This window comes from Adiantum capillus-veneris, chromosome 2 (assembly GCF_014529385.1).
Source record: "Adiantum capillus-veneris isolate H3 chromosome 2, ASM1452938v2, whole genome shotgun sequence".
Taxonomy (NCBI): Eukaryota; Viridiplantae; Streptophyta; class Polypodiopsida; order Polypodiales; family Pteridaceae; genus Adiantum; species Adiantum capillus-veneris.
The window spans coordinates 181,316,341-181,335,929 of NC_140932.1; the positions used below are offsets into that span (position 1 = coordinate 181,316,341).

General features: G+C 40.9%; 1 protein-coding gene across 1 annotated transcript; it reads right to left on the minus strand.

Annotated features, from left to right (window-relative positions):
• Window positions 1-2,248: 2,248 nt before the first annotated feature.
• Window positions 2,249-2,875, minus strand: LOC147464194 (uncharacterized). Its single transcript, XM_086482808.1, has one exon. It carries the CDS (start codon window positions 2,873-2,875, stop codon window positions 2,249-2,251), a length of 627 nt encoding a protein of 208 aa, XP_086338934.1.
• Between the last annotated feature and the right edge of the window lie 16,714 nt (window positions 2,876-19,589).

A 19,589-nucleotide genomic window follows, 5' to 3' on the forward strand; every position in this document is an offset into this window, starting at 1 on the left:
TAGAGAAATACATAGAATAATATTCAGATGAAGATGCAAAGATAGTGGTGAACAAGCTAGAAAATGCAGAGGACCTCTTGGATGATTGTGAGAATGTCTTATGCCAAAATGAGAGGGAGGCTACTTAAAGTGTCAATACATTGTATTTGAGCATTTTTGATCCCATTGCAATTAGTTAGATATGTTTTACTGCAATAAAAACATATATTTTCCTTTTTGAAAGTTAAGTTTGAGTAATAAGTGTAAAATGTTGATGTATGGTTTTTAACATTAAGTTTAATCGTTTATTATGTAGGATAGCTGTTATTCTTGCACTTTCCTTTTGTTTCTTTATCTTTTTACATATTTTTCATTGTTCATACACATTCACATGGACAACTATGGTTAGGGGGACATGGAGCATTGCTTAGCATCTCTGTCACTTGAGCAGAGGAGATGGTATGAGGAGACTCACCCTACCTCGACTCAAGGTGTTGGCCATCACACAGATCATCCCCTTCACTTTACCACCATGTGTTGGTGCATCACACCACCCCTCCCCTTCACCATGTACATCTTTAGAGTGATCACAATGCTCTGAGTGATGTATTTTTACCGAGCCTCACGCGAGTCCTTCCAAGCCTGGCGCTCCAATGGTGGAGGAGGTGCATGTTGTGGAGGTAGTGCCACTGACACTTCTACACCATCTCACAGCTATTGATCATCCATACCTTCCTCATCTCTTCATGCTCCACACATGCTATCGAGTCATCATCTACTCCAGCTTTTGCCTGATCACAGGACTCACCGCACTTCATATTGTAGGATATACTACTTGATACCCCTCACTTTGAAGTTGTTGCCACCCCCGGCTTCACCCTTGTCAAGACTCTCTTAAAGAACCATGTTGAAATACACGTTATGAAATCTCAATACCATTGCAATATGCCAATGGAGCTCCCTTACACCATAGACCCTAATATTGGTGAGATACATATAGATGAGCAAGGTAGAAAGACGATTACTACTATGTGCGTCTTTTGTTTACGGTCTTTCCCTCACCACATCAAGAAAAAATGGAAAGATATAAAACCATCTTCTACATGAAGAGTTGAATTTTTAAGCTTAAGTCCCTCTTGCCTTTCTTGACTTCCACCTTGTTTTGAAAACAAAGCTTTGGCTACGGAGGCACTTGTCAATTAAAAAAATGATTTAAATACAACTGCATAACGCATCGACAATTTTGCACATATTAGACTATCAAAATATTAGGTTAAAGACTTACACCCAGGGCTGAAAATTGCAGGGTACCCCTACTCTTCCCCAAGAAGGGAAACTCTCATGTGTGCCCTTCCTTTGACAATCCAGCATTCACCGTGCATGGGAGAAATTCAATGACCCTTCCAAAATTTGTATTTAAAAAATGTAATGTATAACTAGTTTGTGCAATATCACATACATGCCCTAATTGGAGTGCCAAATTATCACAAACAAACAAACCAGAAGCTCATCATAGATGTTATTATATGAAGAAATTATTACATGCCAATAATAAACATTCTCAGAATCTCAAGCTTGAGACTGCCAAACAAGAAATCTGAGACAAGAAGAAATGCAGCAAGTGATACAAAATCTGAGGGTAGTGCCACATGAGTAACACACAAACAGAGAAGTAAACAAATCAAAATAGAAAACCTTCCTTTTGTGTAAGCTGGCATTTACCAAGACTGAACAAAGCTCAATTTGGAATGAATTGTGTACCAGGAGAAATTCCACTTATTGTGTAACTTGGACGCCTTCTCCTAGAAATCCTCTTCTGTCCACCTGTAAGAAAAGCCATACATTTTATCTATGGTAGTTGGGTTACGGGTATTGGTAGTATTCTGCAAAGAGAAACCCAAAAGCTAAATATTCAACTAGCCCAAACTCAAAATTTACCTGCAATTCTCTTTTCATATACCGATTGAGAAGCACCATCTTGTTTACACAAAGAACCAGCAAAGTAATTCAAATTTCACACGTTTCAATAAAAGTACCACACTTTTTGCACTACCAACAAATCAAAACAGACCATGCAATTTCACATAATCGAGTTCAGTACTATTTCACCAACAAAATTGCAAAATTACAAAATCTTTTCTGTCAAGGATTCTAGCAAGCATAATCAGTGTACAAAAAGCCCAAAATCTCTATGAGACGCTACATAGCTTGCACGTTATCTAGAAGTCCATGAAATAGTAGAGAACACAAAATGCTACATTGCGATCCTCTATGTTGCAACATTTATGAATCTCCTTTTCTTCTTGCTCCATAAGGAGAACACATCATCCCAAGGCACATCTGAAGTGGTTTCGGGCCCATTCAAGCCTATAAACATATAGTTTTCCAAGGTTGTCGTGTTCATGCTTGTTCTATGGGCTGATTTGATGTTGTTTTGACAAGAGAACCCTCTTTCTGCAGCAGCTGTACTCACAGGAACCACTGAGAGAATCTCCCAAAGTTTCATTAAGTTGGGGAATGAGTCATGCATGATAATGTCATCTCTACATACTTCCCATGCATCACGGAAGCTTTTATGTTTAAAGTTGCTAGACAAAACAGTGGTAAATGAGTCCAGTTCTCCCATACACTTCTCTACACTCTCTACCAAGCTTCCATATTGGCGAAGAACTTGCAACAACCATTGCTTGCTACGAGCTTCAAGCAACAACTCTTCACTCGGGTAGTGCTTTGGGCTAAAAAGCTTGCAAGCCTCCAAGATTGGCATGTCTTCTTGCATCCTTGTAGTCAAATTCTTCACGACTTTTATGACTAATTCTAGATGCATGCAATCCTCAAAAGATCCACCTCTGCTGCTTCCCTCAATTTTGTAAAACCTTAACATGTGAACATGCATATCTCCACCTGCATCAAAAAAAGTGATCTGGCCACCTTTTGTTTGCTGAACAAATTGTTTCAAATACTTTGTTCCACAATCAGCCGAGTCTCTCAAGAATTTCTTCTTCAAGTTTTGCAATGCCGCATCAGCAAACCCTAATACGTTAGCAATATCCACAAGATTTGATTGAAATTGACAACTTAAAAGATGCAACTCTGAACATACGTCTTCTAATAAATGTATGTAAAACTAGTTTGCATAGAGGACAAGCTCATCATAGAGGCTTGACTTCTCTTTTCCAAACTCCAAAAGCAAAGCCGGCATAAATTTTACCATGCGTTCCATCACATGTCCATGTGAAAGCCACCTCATAGAGTGGATACGTAGCATGGCTAACTCCGGCAAATTTAATGCTCCCTCAATAAGCTTGAAATCGTCCATCCTCTTTCCTGATGCATGAAGCCAAGTGTAGATACTTCTACAAAGCTTGTCCAAATGCACAAGTTCTGGAAATGAGTCAACAGCTTGACTTGCCGCGAGATTTTCACGATGGGCGAGACAATGCACAAGGAGGAGATGGGAGACATCTGCTCTCATTTTAGCAATGAGTCCATGTCTTTGACCCACCATAACTGAACACCCGTCAGTCGCAAGTGATACAAGTTTATGGATAGATAGCCCCATCTCCTTTAGCAATTTCACAAGAGCATCATAATTAGCTTCTGCTCCACCATCATCAGTTTTTATAACTTGACAAATGTAACATGATTTTCACCTTTACCCCCATTTTTCAAATAACTGACATAAACAATGAGATGACCCTCTTGCCCCCTATCTGTACTATCATCTACCATGAGTGAGTACCAAGGGCTTGCTTGCATTTCTCCACATAAAGCATTCCAAAGCACGTCCCTGATTGCTTGTATGAATTCCATACCAGCCATTCGATTCAAATAAGTACCATAATACTATATGGCGAGGCATATTTGGCAACCCTTGCTCAATGTGATAAACGCAAAGCTTCTCAAAGAGCTCCATAGGCCCAGCACACTTCACGACGAAGTAAATTTGCCACATTATTGTGATGACACGTATTTTCTCCTTGTCTTCAAATGTTGTGACATACTCGGGAAGAGGAATGCATACCCTCTTTTCCTTGTTTTCCCCACTTCAAGGCAGCTAGCTTATGCTCATCTGAAGCACTATGCTCATTTAGAGCAGGAAGCTGGAGTGTAGATGAACCTTTATTGCGAAAGGGGTTTTTTGTTTGCAATAGACACACCACTCACACTTTACTCTAACTTGTCCCTCAAGTACCATTGGATATGCCCATTTGTGCTCGAACTTCCAAGCTGGCCTCCATTTTCTTAGCTTTTTAGCTTTAGGAATTGGTCCCGAGCTGGTTGTATCTTGCACTTCTTGGGCTTCGTCGTTATCATCTTGTCCTATCTCTGGGCCTTCTCCAAAAAGCTCCTCTATGACTCGAGCTTTTTGCTTTTGAAACTCCTTCTCTTTTCTCTTGCTTTTTCCTTCCACAGCTTTATAAAAGCTGGAAAGGTCTACTTGCTTCTTCTTCTTATCGGTTTCCATATTCAAATGAATCAACACTAATAATGCATAGCTGTCATTGCTACTCATTCAAGATGCAAGCAAGTTTTAAAATTAACTTTCATAATATAGAAAAGAGCACAGATAACATGAACACAATACGCTTCAAAAGTAAGTTCACATACCAAGGTCCAAGCAAGGAATAAGCACTCTGGTCCTCAAGTAAAATATAGCTCCTCAAGTAAACATATAGCTGGATTCCAGTCTCTCAAAGAAAACATAATAAATGAGATTTCTTTGTATCAGGACTGCAAGGCAAAAATGGTACATCAGTAGTTCGTCCAAAAAATTTAGCATCTCTCTCTCTCTCTCTCCATTTTTTTTTTTGCCTTTTCCATTTTTTCTCAGTTCTGGACCAGTATATACTTTTCACAAAATTTCAGCTGGTTTGTGTCTGCTCAGTTGTACATAGCATTAATTGAGGTCTTTAGGCAAGTGATGTCAGCTTTATAGATAAAGTAATATGTCATCATGCAAGAGACCATACTATACCATGGAGTTCAATGCAGTCATGATACTCTCGAGTCTCACTCCTCCATTAAGCTATACGAAACTTCAAAAAACCGAAACATGCACATGCTACTTTTAAAACTGTGAAATGCAATTAATAAATGGTAATCTTTGAAGTGACTAACTTGTTGAAAACAAACAAAAGACATCCCTTCTCCAACCTTTTCACAAGCCAAAACAATATGAGCACCTATGTCATGCTGCTATTGAAATTAACACCAGAAATTAACACCAGTTGATTGCTCTACTCGCAAGAAGGAAGAAAATGTCCTTAAATACCTTAGACATCATCTACAGCATAGCCTCCAAATTGCAATGCATATCTCTTTGTATCAGGACTACAAGGCAAAAATGGTACATCAGTAGTTCGTCCAAAAAATTTAGCATCTCTCTCTCTCTCTCTCTCTCTCTCTCTCTCTCTCTCTCTCTCTCTCTCTCTCTCTCTCTCTCTCTCTCTCTCTCTCTCTCTCTCTCTCTTTTTTTTTTTCATTTTTTTTTGCCTTTTCCATTTTTTCTCAGTTGTGGACCAATATATACTTTTCACAAATTTTCAGCTGGTTTGTGTCTGCTCAGTTGTACATAGCATTAATTGAGTTCTTTAGACAAGTGATGTCAGCTTTATAGATAAAGTAATATGTCATCATGCAAGAGACCATACTATACCATGGAGTTCAATGCAGTCATGATACTCTCGAGTCTCACTCCTCCATTAAGCTATACAAAACTTCAAAAAACCGAAACATGCACATGCTACTTTTGAAACTGTGAAATGCAATTAATAAATGGTAATCTTTGAAGTGACTAACTTGTTGAAAACAAACAAAAGACATCCCTTCTCCAACCTTTTCACAAGCCAAAACAATATGAGCACCTATGTCATGCTGCTATTGAAATTAACACCAGAAATTAACACCAGTTGATTGCTCTACTCGCAAGAAGGAAGAAAATGTCCTTAAATACCTTAGACATCATCTACAGCATAGCCTCCAAATTGCAATGCATATACTTGAATGCAAATTCGAGAAAATAAATGGCGAGATTTGTGTAGGACAAATAGTTTGCAGAAACAAATCCCTACCATCTCTCAGAAAACAAAACATGTGTGATGTCGATGCGAAATCAGAACTTATGTTCATAGAATCATCTGCAACCCAAGGTTGTAAAAAGTCTACCTATATATTTATGATTCTAAAAGTCTTCTCTATAGGTACCATAGTTGTCCATGTTCGGAAAGGCTGCCAAAGAAACTGATACAAAGGGCTTTGTATGATCTTTGTAAGTATGCAGCTTGCACTAGAGCCAGGTGATGTCCTCACATGACTAACGAACACACCCACCCATTACTACAAATTTCAATAGCATACAAAATCTCTTTTCCTTTTACCTGTAACATCTATTCAATGCGCATATCTCAACTATGATGCAAGCGCGCACACACACAAGAAGGTTCAAGGGACTTGGCGATTCGAGGAGAAAAATCATAAGATTACCTTTAGGCATTGCTGAGATGTTCTTTTGCTACAATCAAGAGGCTTCAGGAAAGAAGCCTTCACCCTGTGTCATCCTTACACTTCTTGACTCCGAGTCCTGACTCCTAACTCGATGGCATGATCATGCGCAAAGTCGACGCCTGCATCGACATTGTAGAATGTCAGGACGAGCTTTGGGCATCAATATGTAGCTGGCTTAATGTGTCTGAATCCTCCTCCACAATGAGGGCTACACAGAGAGACTGGGGCTGCGGGCAATGCAGCCAGTATTTTAGGACCAGGTGACAACCAGTTTGATCATTGCTGTTGCACAGTGCTGCTGCTTGCATCAGCCGATTCAGCCCTAGCGAGTCGTATGCAATCTCTTGAGTCTCGACTGCTCAGTGCTCTGGAGTTTGGAGTTTGAGCTTTGAAAATTGAACGCACGCGCCGCGGAGTGCGCAACTGTATTGGTTCCCTCGTGAGTCAGTAGTTGTGAATCGCAAATTCGCAATTGAAAAATCAAATGGAGTAGGTGTGCCGGCAGCTGCATGCAACCCTCAAGGTTGTCTCAACCTTCGCAATTTTATTAAAGTTGCTTACCTTTGGGCTTATGCTATAAATCAAACCTGGACTCCCAGGCTCCGGCACTCCAATTAGGGCATGTATGTGAAACCGGCGTCCATTTAACCTTGGAAGGGCATTTTAAAAAGTGGCCCTACCTGGGGAAGGCCAAGAGAATGCCATCCCTTCCTTATTGAAGGGCTCCTCCGCCAAAGGGGCCTTCGGTGGGAAGGTCTCCAAAAATTTTGCCAGGCAAATGCAGAGCTAGGGATAAAGGAAGGGTGGGAAGGGTTGCAATTTTCAGGCCTGCTTACACCACTTAAAAAAGCTATCTCAAATCATCAAATCATAAGATAATTGTTTGGAGTAATGAAATAACTTTGTAATGAAGCTTGTTGTTATGACAATAGCTCTATAACAATAACAACTTTTGACATAAAGAGAAGTAGATTGGTGCAAGGATACAAAGACAACAAGAAGATTATAATAACTGACGTTATTGACAAAGGTGGAAATTAAAATTCTTGTTCAATTCTAAGATCTCATTTTATTTTTTACAAAGCACAATTGATAAGACTATTCGGCTCAGTGAGACTTCCACCTTGTAATTAAAAAGATCTTAAAAGAACATGATAAGGGACCTATGTATCAAGGATAAGGAGGAGAGTTGGGTGGGATGGCTGCCTTGATAACCGATGTAATTATGATCCTTGGATGATGTCATAGCTCAACACGAGCATGACAAGACCTTGTAATTATTTGGGTTAATAAATATAATTTACTCACAAATTGTGAGTTTTTTTTTTTATAAAAGACTTCCACCTTGTAATAGATTTGTAGATAATGATCCTAGATGAGAGTCAAATGAGTTATTTAATGCATACTTAACCATATGACTTTAATCTTTTTAGAGCCCTAAGTATAGCAATAATATCTAACTCACTTTTAAGGGTTGATGTTTGAGTCGAGCATTGTTATGTACATAGTGAGCTTTTAAAAGGGACATACTTTACTGGTCAAATTCGTTTTCATTAATTAATTACTTGGCGAGATTCGTTCGGACGTTAATTCTTAAATCAAATCCCTCAATTGGATCGGGTGCACGCGTGAGGTCGACTACGACCTCTGCTCCCTGTGGCTCGTCTCCCCCTCCCTGCGGTATCGCCTGCGTCTCTTTCTCCTTTGGCTGCCTTGGGCTGCATCTGGCTGCATTGCAACAAACTCCAGCTAGCCGCAGCAGACACACACACACACACACACACACTATGCGTGCACTGCCACCCTTCCACACCCTAGTTGCTCTGTACGAGCACAAGAGCAGGGCGACCATCTGCACCTTCTCGTCGGGTCCGATTTCTGCCTAAGTCCATCGCTCTCGACCCCAGCCTAGAATTATGCGCATCTGCTCCACTGCACTGGACACAGCAAAACGCTGTCAGCGATGCCTTGCCAAGCATTGTATCCAGCGTGCATTCAGCCCTGCTTGCGTACCCCCTGGCTGTGTTTCTCCCTCCACTGCCTTACGCTCCAACAAGGTGCAGCTGCCTGCACACAGTGTCCGCCTTGCGTGACCTTCCATACCTTGTGTGCCGAGCACACCAGTGTGACCATCGCCCTGCAAGGCAAACTTGCAGCTCGCGACTCTCTCCTTCCCATGCACATCTCCTCACTAGCACTGCCAACCTTCGGGCGCCCGACCTCAGCCAGCATGAGGGCTCTCTCTCTCTCCTTCCCTCTGACACGTGGGACGCGGCGATGACGCCCAACACCACGGCTCTCTCTCTCCTCTCCTCTCTCTCTCTCTCTCTCTCACACACACACACACACACACACGTACGATCTCCATCCCTTTTCCCCTCAAAGAATTGCGAGCATGTTCCAAGATTCACAATAATTTGATCTGGTGCCAAAATCACGGCAACATACTGAGCTTTTGTCAAGAATACAATTTTATATTTCTCATGTCCCTTGTGTATGTTTGCGGATTCAAGCACACCACTCACTATATTAGACTCAAAGATTCAAAATTTTGGACCATTAGATCTGGATTTTAAATACTAAACGAAAGTATGGGGATTCAAGGGCAACTTTTGCATTAAAAATTATACCATTGCACTCATGAGATCATACGAGAACAAGCGTGATAAAGTTTATTGCTAGCTAGGGATGTGCCTGGATCGCAATCCATAGGCCACCGCATTACACAAATTCTAGAGAGCATTGGCAAGCATTCGGATCCCATTTTCCAAAAGGAAAAAGATGGGGCAAGTCTACAAAAGATACAAACAGTAAAGTAGAGTCTATAACTCCATTTTGGAAGGGAAAACCAAATCCAAACTCTTTGAAACTTGTCGAAAGAAATCTTAAGGTCAAGGAAAAACGATATGTGTCAAAATAGAACCTAGGCTAACCTACTCCCTAGTAGCTGTAGTAGTGGCTCTCCTTCCATTATATTCCATTACTTTCCAAGATTCCTTCCACTTTCGAAGGGAAAACCAAATCCAAACTCTTTGAAACTTGTCGAAAGAAATCTTAAGGGTCAAGGAAAAAGATCTGTGTCAAAATAGAACCTAGACTAACCTACTCCTTAGTAGTTGCAGTAGCTTATTGCAACAGCTACTGCTCTCCTTCCATTATATTCCATTACTTTCCAAGATTCCTCCCACTCGTCATCTACTTCCTTTCAAACATGGGATACGGATATCGAACTCAACATCTCCACTTCAAGACTCCGTACACAACCTCGTAACCAGTTGGACCAACACAGGATGTTGCTACCACCGGTTCACTTTATTCTATTAAAAAAAAACCACATCGTTTGGTTTGTGCCTCGCTGGTGTTGATCAACGGATGCCGCCCCTTCACTCTCATTGTCTTCAACCGGCTACCTCGCATTGCCTCCCCCGTCGTAGGTCGCCCCTTGCCTGCAAGCAATCGACGCGTTGCATGCACCTTTTGTCTCCGCAACCCTTCACTTTGCCAGAGTAGATCTTCGTTGATTCGTACTAATAAAACATTAAAAAAAGATCCTGACACCTACTGAAACCTTACTAAGGAATATGCTACTATTGCTTCCCCAATCAATGATGTACGCAAGGAGGCTAAAGTGTTTACTGTTAAATGTTTTTTGGAAATAAAGTTTTCAAAGATGAAAAGAAATTATGTTAAACTCTCTTGTAGTGAAGCTTCTCAATTTTGCTAAACCTTTTATTTCACACATACATGCTAGCGGACAAGCAATGGTATTTTGATATTCATGCTATGAAGTGTTGTGAAATTACCTTTTGGGCCATAAGTTGACAATAAAATCCTTAAGCATTTATGATAGAGGCAAAGATGGAGCTATTATGTGAGTTTGACCTTGATATCTTTTCTTTCTTTTGGCAAATCACACAACTCCCATGCGAGGTGACAAACAACGTTTGTGAGCGTCACAACGAGTCACTTGGCCGCATTCTAACCAATGACCCTGATCATCAAGGATGAATGTTCAAACAACCAAGCTAGCTCCTTTTGAACAGGTTGACCTTGATATTTTATGTTGGGTCCAAGACTTGTATATTGTTGGTCAATTTCCCACTAACCACTAAACCTTAGCTGGAAAATTACTAGGTACAATTATGTATTGAATACAAACACTGCTCACATCTAGACACGTCAAATCACACTTGAAATCGTATCAACAACTATTAAAAATGAAAGATCTCCTCTCTCAAAAAACTAAACAACCGTTGTCGCAAAATTGGTCATTGTCTTAAATCAACTTCATAAAAACGAGCACAAAATAGTTAAAGTACAAAGTCATGGATTTTAACTAGTACATATAGGGTAAAGGGGCAGTACAGAGACGATTAACTTGTATTGGCCATTCCTCTCATTTTCTTCATGCGAGTAGAGTGGCAACAGGGGGAGAAGATGCGTGCCAAAGAGCGACAGGCGCTAAAGAAATCTGAGCAAAATCTGGCAACAATGGCCTATTTTTTTTAACAAAGAAGCATGATTTTCAATGAAAATTTATGCCTCACAGGCATTAGAGATGATGAACCTCTAGTGATGGTACATTTTTCACCAAATTACACGCTGCCGCATCAGCGATATTTGAAGCATGTTTCACTTTTTTTGCCTCTAAATTGAGGTGGGGTTTAGCCTTCTTCTGGTGACCATTTTAACCAGCCCCTTTACCCTAGTTGCAAGTTTCACATGAACTTTGCAATCTTGATCAACTAATTCTTGATCAACTAAGGTCATCTAAAGGATTAGTGACCTGATATATCCAATTTATCAATGAGGGTCTTACACTCGGATGGCTCATTTTCTTCTATGTCCTATTTAAATGTTTGGAGTTCTTATATTAGTGGCTCCTTCTCTTCCTTCAGTTTTTGAGCTTGAAATTTTTAGGTCCACTACTACCATATGGTAGTGATGTGTATGCACACACTTAGGACCACCGGGGCATTTTTTCCCTTACTAGGAGGTTTTCCCCCCCGGTGCATTGTATATACACCCATCACTCCAAGCTAACTTATCTTTCTGTTTGTGCACTAAGCAATACACTCTTCGTTTTGTGCCTTGAGCTTCTTCATCTTCTCCAAGTTATGTGCATCCTTGCAACCCTAACTCCAACAATTGGTATAAGAGCAGGTTGCATCCTCATGCGGATAGTCACCAACACCGTTTAAACCGCTCACTTTCTTTGAATCGGGTGAGCTTTGGTCAGTGTCAGTAGGTTGAGTAATTCTTTAGGCTCATTTCAACCTCCATTTCCACTATCGATACTGCTTCGTAGGCAATTTCATCCTTTTGTGCTGCATAATTTTTATGAGTGCAATTTTCTACACAACAGGTTCTTTGTACTCCTTTTTAGGTTGTGCTACATAACACATGTTAGTCCTAATTTGTTTGTCCTCTTTTGAAGCAATTTCCACATCACGTGCAGTCACTTGTTATGGATGACAACATCACAAATTTTTTAAGATGTTTGCTACTGATAAGGACAAATTTGATGGGGATAACTACCCAATGTGGGCTTACATGATGACGCATGTTCTTGTGTCAAAGGCCATTTGGAATGTTGTGTAGGGCATTGATGTACATCCTTAATGTACATCCGCGTTCTGTGGATACAAGCTTTGTTGAGGATGTTGCATGTTCCAATAAATCTATTGTTGCTCGAGTACTTTTGCCTACAATTGAGCGATCTTGTTGGGATGTTAGAGATGTGTAGGCTCATGCATTTTGATTGCATTATCTATGAAGCGCTCTATTACTCCTCACATTCACTTAGCAAAATCAACAAAATAGGCTTGGGATACTGTGGTTGGTCTTTACGTAAGTCACAACTATGGAGGAAAAAATTTGCATTGTTGCATAAAATGTTGGAGTCAAAGATTATAAGAGGAAGATGACATGGACAATTTTCTTGCTGGTATCAAGAATATCAAAGAGCAACTCATTTTTGCAGGTGAATTTATTTTTGGCAGTTCATACTAAAGCATATTGGTTCAACTTTTAAAAAAACATTTTATTAGGGAGATTCCTCCCCCCAACAACCAACCAAAACCAAGGTTGGCTCGCACGACATACACGAAGAAGCTCTTGATATGATAGGCTGAGCCGTGTAGACGTTCACCTTGCGCGCGGAGAGAGAGAGAGAGAGAGAGAGAGAGAGAGAGAGAGAGAGAGAGAGAGAGAGAGAGAGAGAGAGGAGAGAGAGAGAATTGTCACTGTTGTTTCCTATTTCTAGCAGAGAATTGATACATCTAGATTTTATTTCATGCAGAACAAGCTATCCAATCTACACATTACTAGAAGGTTTTGGCTTGGAGAATCTTGAATTATTCTACTTTGACTTGTTTTTTTTGAAATTGTAGGCACATACTTGTGCAGATTGTTCTTAATGGATTGTTTGACTCTTACCAACAGTTGCTAGTAATTGGAGACTTATGACCCAAGGAAACCCTCAAGCTGTCAAGTTGATGCATTATGCACATTGATGTTACAAGAATCACTTTCAAAAAAGAATAGGGCTAAATGGTAATGGAAGTAGTATTTTGATGAATTGTTTGTGGATCATTTGGTTTATTTTATGAGCATTTCAATACTCATAAAATAAACCAAATAACCCATAAACAATCCATCAGAATGCTAATCCATTACATATCATTGCAACACGCGGTGCACAGAGGGCCTACAAATAAACACAAATGCTACAAGAAATCAAATCAATCAATCTACATAACTGGCGAGTCACATGACCACATAATCCCCAACAAGACCGATTAAAGAGACAAACATAGAGAGAGAGAGAGAGAGAGAGAGAGAGAGAGAGAGAGAGAGAGAGAGAGAGAGAGAGAGAGAGAGAGAGAGATTTAATTATCGTCCTTGGAGGTCAAGTGGTGTAATGTATGAAGCGTGACCCATCGGATTTCTCCCAAGCCGTAATACATCGGCGTTGTAGAAAAGCTTCATTCACTTGGGAGTCAATTGAAGCATCATGTAGCAAGTATAATGCATCCCATCTCCCAAACCACTTCTCTATGTCTTGCATTCATCCCGTGCTCAGATCTTGCTTTTATGAATCTTTTGAACTTTTTTGCTTCCCATGCAATTGTAGGAAGTCGATGTGAGGGGTTTTGACGCATCTTTATCATGTACTCCATAACCCTTTCCATGCCCATAACCTCAATTGGAAGAGATCCCAACTCAAGAAGTAGGAGCATATATGGTGTTGTGTCTTAACTTGGAGAAAGCTTGTAAAAAATGCTTTTGGACATTCTCAACCTCTTTCCAAGTAGACTTTGAGATACTTCCACCTCACACTTCAACTCCATAAAGAAGAATCGGTGTCATCAAAAAGGTTACTTCTTGAGAACCCAATTCTTGATGTTTCCCCGCATTACACGTTCTCGAATGCATAATATGCTCTCATTCTCGCTTCCAAACGACGCATAGCACATTCATTCCACTTGTGATTGGACGGAACCTCAAGGCCAAGGTACTTAAAGCTCTCAAAAAGTTCAAGTGTCTCATTGTTGTACACAATGCATACTTCTCCTTATAGTTCGTCTTCACAAGCATAATCTTTGTTTTGGATTCATTCATTCACAATCAGCCCACTATGCAAGCAAAATTTCTCTCAAGGATAAGCCATAAGCTTTTGCGCATCTTCTAAAGTGTGTGCTAGAAGTACTACATCATCCGCATACAACAAAAGCATGATTACCACATTGCAAATAGTGACCTCTTCAATGACTTCTTCTTGCATAAAGTCAAGTACCATTTGTTCCAATTGATCGATGCATAGACCAAAGAGAGTTGGGTGACAATGGACATCCTTGTTTAACCCCAATAGTGCTTACAATTTTTTTTGAAATTTCCCCTTCCCATGCGCAATTGACAAATCACCTTATCATAGATTCGAGAAACCGCAAGCATAAACTCACTTGGCACTTGGAGTTTCTTCCATCCTTCTCCACAAATTGTTATGTGGAATCATATCAAAGGCTTTCTTAAAGTCCAAAAAAAAACATACAATTGCTTGCGTTTCAACCGACTTTCCTCCATGGGAACATGAAGAGTGACAAACGATCAACGGTGCTATGGCATCGACGAAAACTCGATTGTCCTTTTGCACGCTTATCATTCTCTTCAGCCCAATCACTCAATTTTATCTCCATTATGCAACCAATAACTTTTTGACAAAAACCCGATTGTCCCTTTTGCACACTTTGTTACCATATACATGTGGTAGTGATGTGTGTGAACACACTAGACCGCCGGGGCATTTTTTTCCCTCTTTAGAAGGTTTTTTTCCCTCGAGCATTGTATATACGCCCATCACTCTAGGGCTACCTATCTTTCCATTGCACACTAAGTAACACACTCTCTATTGTGTGCCTTGAGCTTCCTTCATCTTCTCCAAGATGTGTGTGTTTCTCTGCCACCCTAATTCCAACAATTGGTATCAGAGCAGGTTGCGTCCTCTCGGGCTTAGTCTCCAGCTGCTCTAGTACACCCCTGCTCACTTTCTCCAATTTCAGTGAGCTTTGGCGAACGCTTGGCTCAGATTTTCGATTCAGGCTCATTTCGGCCTCCGTTTCTACTACAGGCAGTGCTGCATAGGCTATTCATCATTTTGTGCAGAGTTTTTTGTCAGTGCCGTTTTCTGCATAACACGTGCCTTACAGTCTTCTACGCGTTGTTGTGCTATATAGCACGTGTTGTTCCTGCTCCGTTTCTCCTATTTTCGGATAGCTTTCACATCAGGTGCAGCATTTTACCATGGCTGACAACAACAATAGAGATGTGTTCAAGATGTTGTTCTGTTGAGGACAGGTTGGATGGGGACAATTACCCCTATGTGGGGCTTATATGATGCAACATGTTCTTGTGTCAAAGGGCGTCTGGAATATTGTGCAGGGCATTGATGTATGTCCTATTTCTGAGGATGCAGGCGATGTTGAGGATGTTGCAAGTCTTGCTGCTGTTAGAGTTGTTTTGGCCTATGGCAGAACAAGCTCGTTAGGATGTTAAGGATGCGCCTGCTCATGCATTGATTGCGTTGTTTGTGAAGCGCACCATTGTTCCTCACATCCCCGTTCAACAAAATCTGCAAAACAGGCTTGGGATATTTTGGTTGCCTTTATGCAAGTCGCAATGAAGCTAAAATTGCTTTGCTGCGTAAGAGCTGGAGTCGAAGATTATGCATGAGGAAGATGATATGGACACTTTCCCTGCTAGTGTCAAGGATATCAATGAGCAACTTATTTCTGCAGGAGAATCATTTCAGACATTCCCTTGTGCAGACTGTTCTTGATGCCTTACCCAGATTCTTACCAGACTTTTGCTAGTACTTGGAGACTTATGACCCAAGGAAATCCAGAAGTTGTCAAGTTTGATGCATTATGCACATTTCTGTTGCAAGAGTCACTTTCCAAAAAAAAAAGGACTAGACAATGTGCAGTTGAACAGGCTTTTTATTGCTTCTCAAAGAAAGGGTGGTAACACAGCAATGCAGCCACTTCTTATGGTTCTGCTACGAGTGGCAAAACTTTTGTTCCTAGTGCTTTTTGCTGGCAGCACTTCGTCAGGCAATTCCGGTGACAAGGGCAAAAAGAAGATGCATTGCCATTATGTAAAGCTAAAGATCACTTGATCAAGTCTGTCCTAAGTTGAAGGCCAAAGAGGCTAAGAGGGTGGTTTCCACTGCAAATGCGGTTCCATCCACTACAAATGCAACCATTGTGAGTCTTCTGTGAAAGGAGGACTGTAATGCTGATGTTGATCAGACATGGGCTCTTAGCGTAGAGTGCACTTACAATCCTATGTCCATGATGCATGCTTGTCAGTTCTGAGATTCACAATCCTTGGTAATTTAGACAGTGTTGCTACAAAGCACATACCCTCACACCTGAATTGTTTACCTCTCTCGAGTCTGTCCCCTCGTGGCAATTCAGTCACTTGTGCAACAAATTTCCTCTTATCCGTTCAGGGAGTTGGAAAGATTGTGCCTACTCTTGCTTGCAATTGCAAATGTTTCCTTTACACTTGTTGATGCACTTTATACAGCCATGGGAACAAAAAGAATGATCAATTTCATCACCAACTGAGATCATGAACTGACATCTATCATCCAAATTTGACTACAAGTCCAAGTCTATCAACTGCGGATACAGACAAGAGAATCTTTTTGATCCCAAGTACATAAAGTGCATCAACAAGTGTAAAGGAACTGCCATTTGCAGCAGTAGGCACAATCTTTCCAACTCCCTGAACCGGATAAGAGGAATTGTTGGCACAAGTGACTGAATTCCCACGAGGGACAGACTCGAGAGAGGTAAACAATTCAGGATGTGAGGTAATGTGCTTTGTAGCACCACTGTCAAAATACCACACATGTGAATCTACAGAAACTGACAAGCATGCATCATGGACATCAGGATTGTAAGTGCACTCTACGCTAAAAGCCCATTCTGCATCAACATCAGCATTACAGTCTCCTTTCACAGAAGACTCAACAATGGTTGCATTTGTAGTGGAACCAGCATTTGCAGTGGAACCACCCTCTTAGCCTCTTTGGCCTTCAACTTAGGACACGACTTGATCAAGTGATCATTAGCTTTACAATAATGGCAATGCATCTTCTTTTTGCCCTTGTCACCGGAATTGCCTGACGAAGTGCTGCCAGCAAAAGCACTAGGAACAAAAGTTTTGCCACTCGTAGCAGAACCATAAGAAGTGGCTGCATTGCTGTTACCACCCTTTCTTTGAGAAGCAATAAAAGCCTGTTCAACTGCACATTGTCTAGTCCTTTTTTTTTTGGAAAGTGACTCTTGCAACAGAAATGTGCATAATGCATCAAACTTGACAACTTCTGGATTTCCTTGGGTCATAAGTCTCCAAGTACTAGCAAAAGTCTGGTAAGAATCTGGTAAGGCATCAAGAACAGTCTGCACAAGGGAACTGTCTGAAATGACTTCTCCTGCAGAAATAAGTTGCTCATTGATATCCTTGACACTAGCAAGGAAAGTGTCCATATCATCTTCCTCATGCATAATCTTCGACTCCAGCTCTTTACGCAGCAAAGCAATTTTAGCTTCATTGCGACTTGCATAAAGACCAACCAAAATATCCCAAGCCTGTTTTGCAGATTTTGTTGAACGGATGTGAGGAACAATGGTGCGCTTCACAAACAACGCAATCAATGCATGAGCCTGCGCATCCTTAACATCCTAACGAGCTTGTTCTGCCATAGGCAAAACAACTCTAACAGCAGCAAGACTTGCAACATCCTCAACATCGCCTGCATCCTCAGAACTAGGACATACATCAATGCCCTGCACAATATTCCAGACGCCCTTTGACACAAGAACATGTTGCATCATATAAGCCCACATAGGGTAATTGTCCCCATCCAACCTGTCCTCAACAGAACAACATCTTGAACACATCTCTATTGTTGTTGTCAGCCATGGTAAATGCTGCACCTGATGTGAAAGCTATCCGAAAATAGGAGAAACGGAGCAGGAACAACACGTGCTATATAGCACAACCCGTAGAAGACTGTAAGGCACGTGTTATGCAGAAAACGGCACTGACAAAAACTCTGCACAAAATGATGAAATAGCCTATGCAGCACTGCCTGTAGTAGAAACGGAGGCCGAAATGAGCCTGAATCGAAAATCTGAGCCAAGCGTTCGCCAAAGCTCACTGAAATTGGAGAAAGTGAGCAGGGGTGTACTAGAGCAGCTGGAGACTAAGCCCGAGAGGACGCAACCTGCTCTGATACCAATTGTTGGAATTAGGGTGGCAGAGAAACACACACATCTTGGAGAAGATGAAGGAAGCTCAAGGCACACAATAGAGAGTGTGTTACTTAGTGTGCAATGGAAAGATAGGTAGCCCTAGAGTGATGGGCGTATATACAATGCTCGAGGGAAAAAACCTTCTAAAGAGGGAAAAAATGCCCCGGCGGTCCTAGTGTGTTCACACACATCACTACCACATGTATATGGTAACAAAGTGTGCAAAAGGACAATCGGGTTTTTGTCAAAAAGTTATTTGGTTGCATAATGGAGATAAAATTGAGTGATTGGGCTGAAGAGAATGATAAGCGTGCAAAAGGACAATCGAGTTTTCGTCGATGCCATAGCACCGTTGATCGTTTTGTCACTCTTCATGTTCCCATGGAGGAAAGTCGGTTGAAACGCAAGCAATTGTATTGTTTTTTTTGGACTTTAAGAAAGCCTTTGATATGATTCCACATAACAATTTGTGGAGAAGGATGGAAGAACTCCAAGTGCCAAGTGAGTTTATGCTTGCGGTTTCTCGAATCTATGATAAGGTGATTTGTCAATTGCGCATGGGAAGGGAAATTTCAAAAAAAATTGTAAGCACTATTGGGGTTAAACAAGGATGTCCATTGTCACCAACTCTCTTTGGTCTATGCATCGATCAATTGGAACAAATGGTACTTGACTTTATGCAAGAAGAAGTCATTGAAGAGGTCACTATTTGCAATGTGGTAATCATGCTTTGTTGTATGCGGATGATGTAGTACTTCTAGCACACACTTTAGAAGATGCGCAAAAGCTTATGGCTATCCTTGAGAAATTTTGCTTGCATAGTGGGCTGATTGTGAATGAATCCAAAACAAAGATTATGCTTGTGAAGACGAACTATAAGGAGAAGTCATGCATTGTGTACAACAATGAGACACTTGAACTTTTTGAGAGCTTTAAGTACCTTGGCCTTGAGGTTCCGTCCAATCACAAGTGGAATGAATGTGCTATGCGTCGTTTGGAAGCGAGAATGAGAGCATATTATGCATTCGAGAACGTGTAATGCGGGAAACATCAAGAATTGGGTTCTCAAGAAGTACCTTTTTGATGACACCGATTCTTCTTTATGGAGTTGAAGTGTGAGGTGGAAGTATCTCAAAGTCTACTTGGAAAGAGGTTGAGAATGTCCAAAAGCATTTTCTTACAAGCTTTCTCCAAGTTAAGACACAAACACCATATATGCTCCTACTTCTTGAGTTGGGATCTCTTCCAATTGAGGTTATGGGCATGGAAAGGGTTATG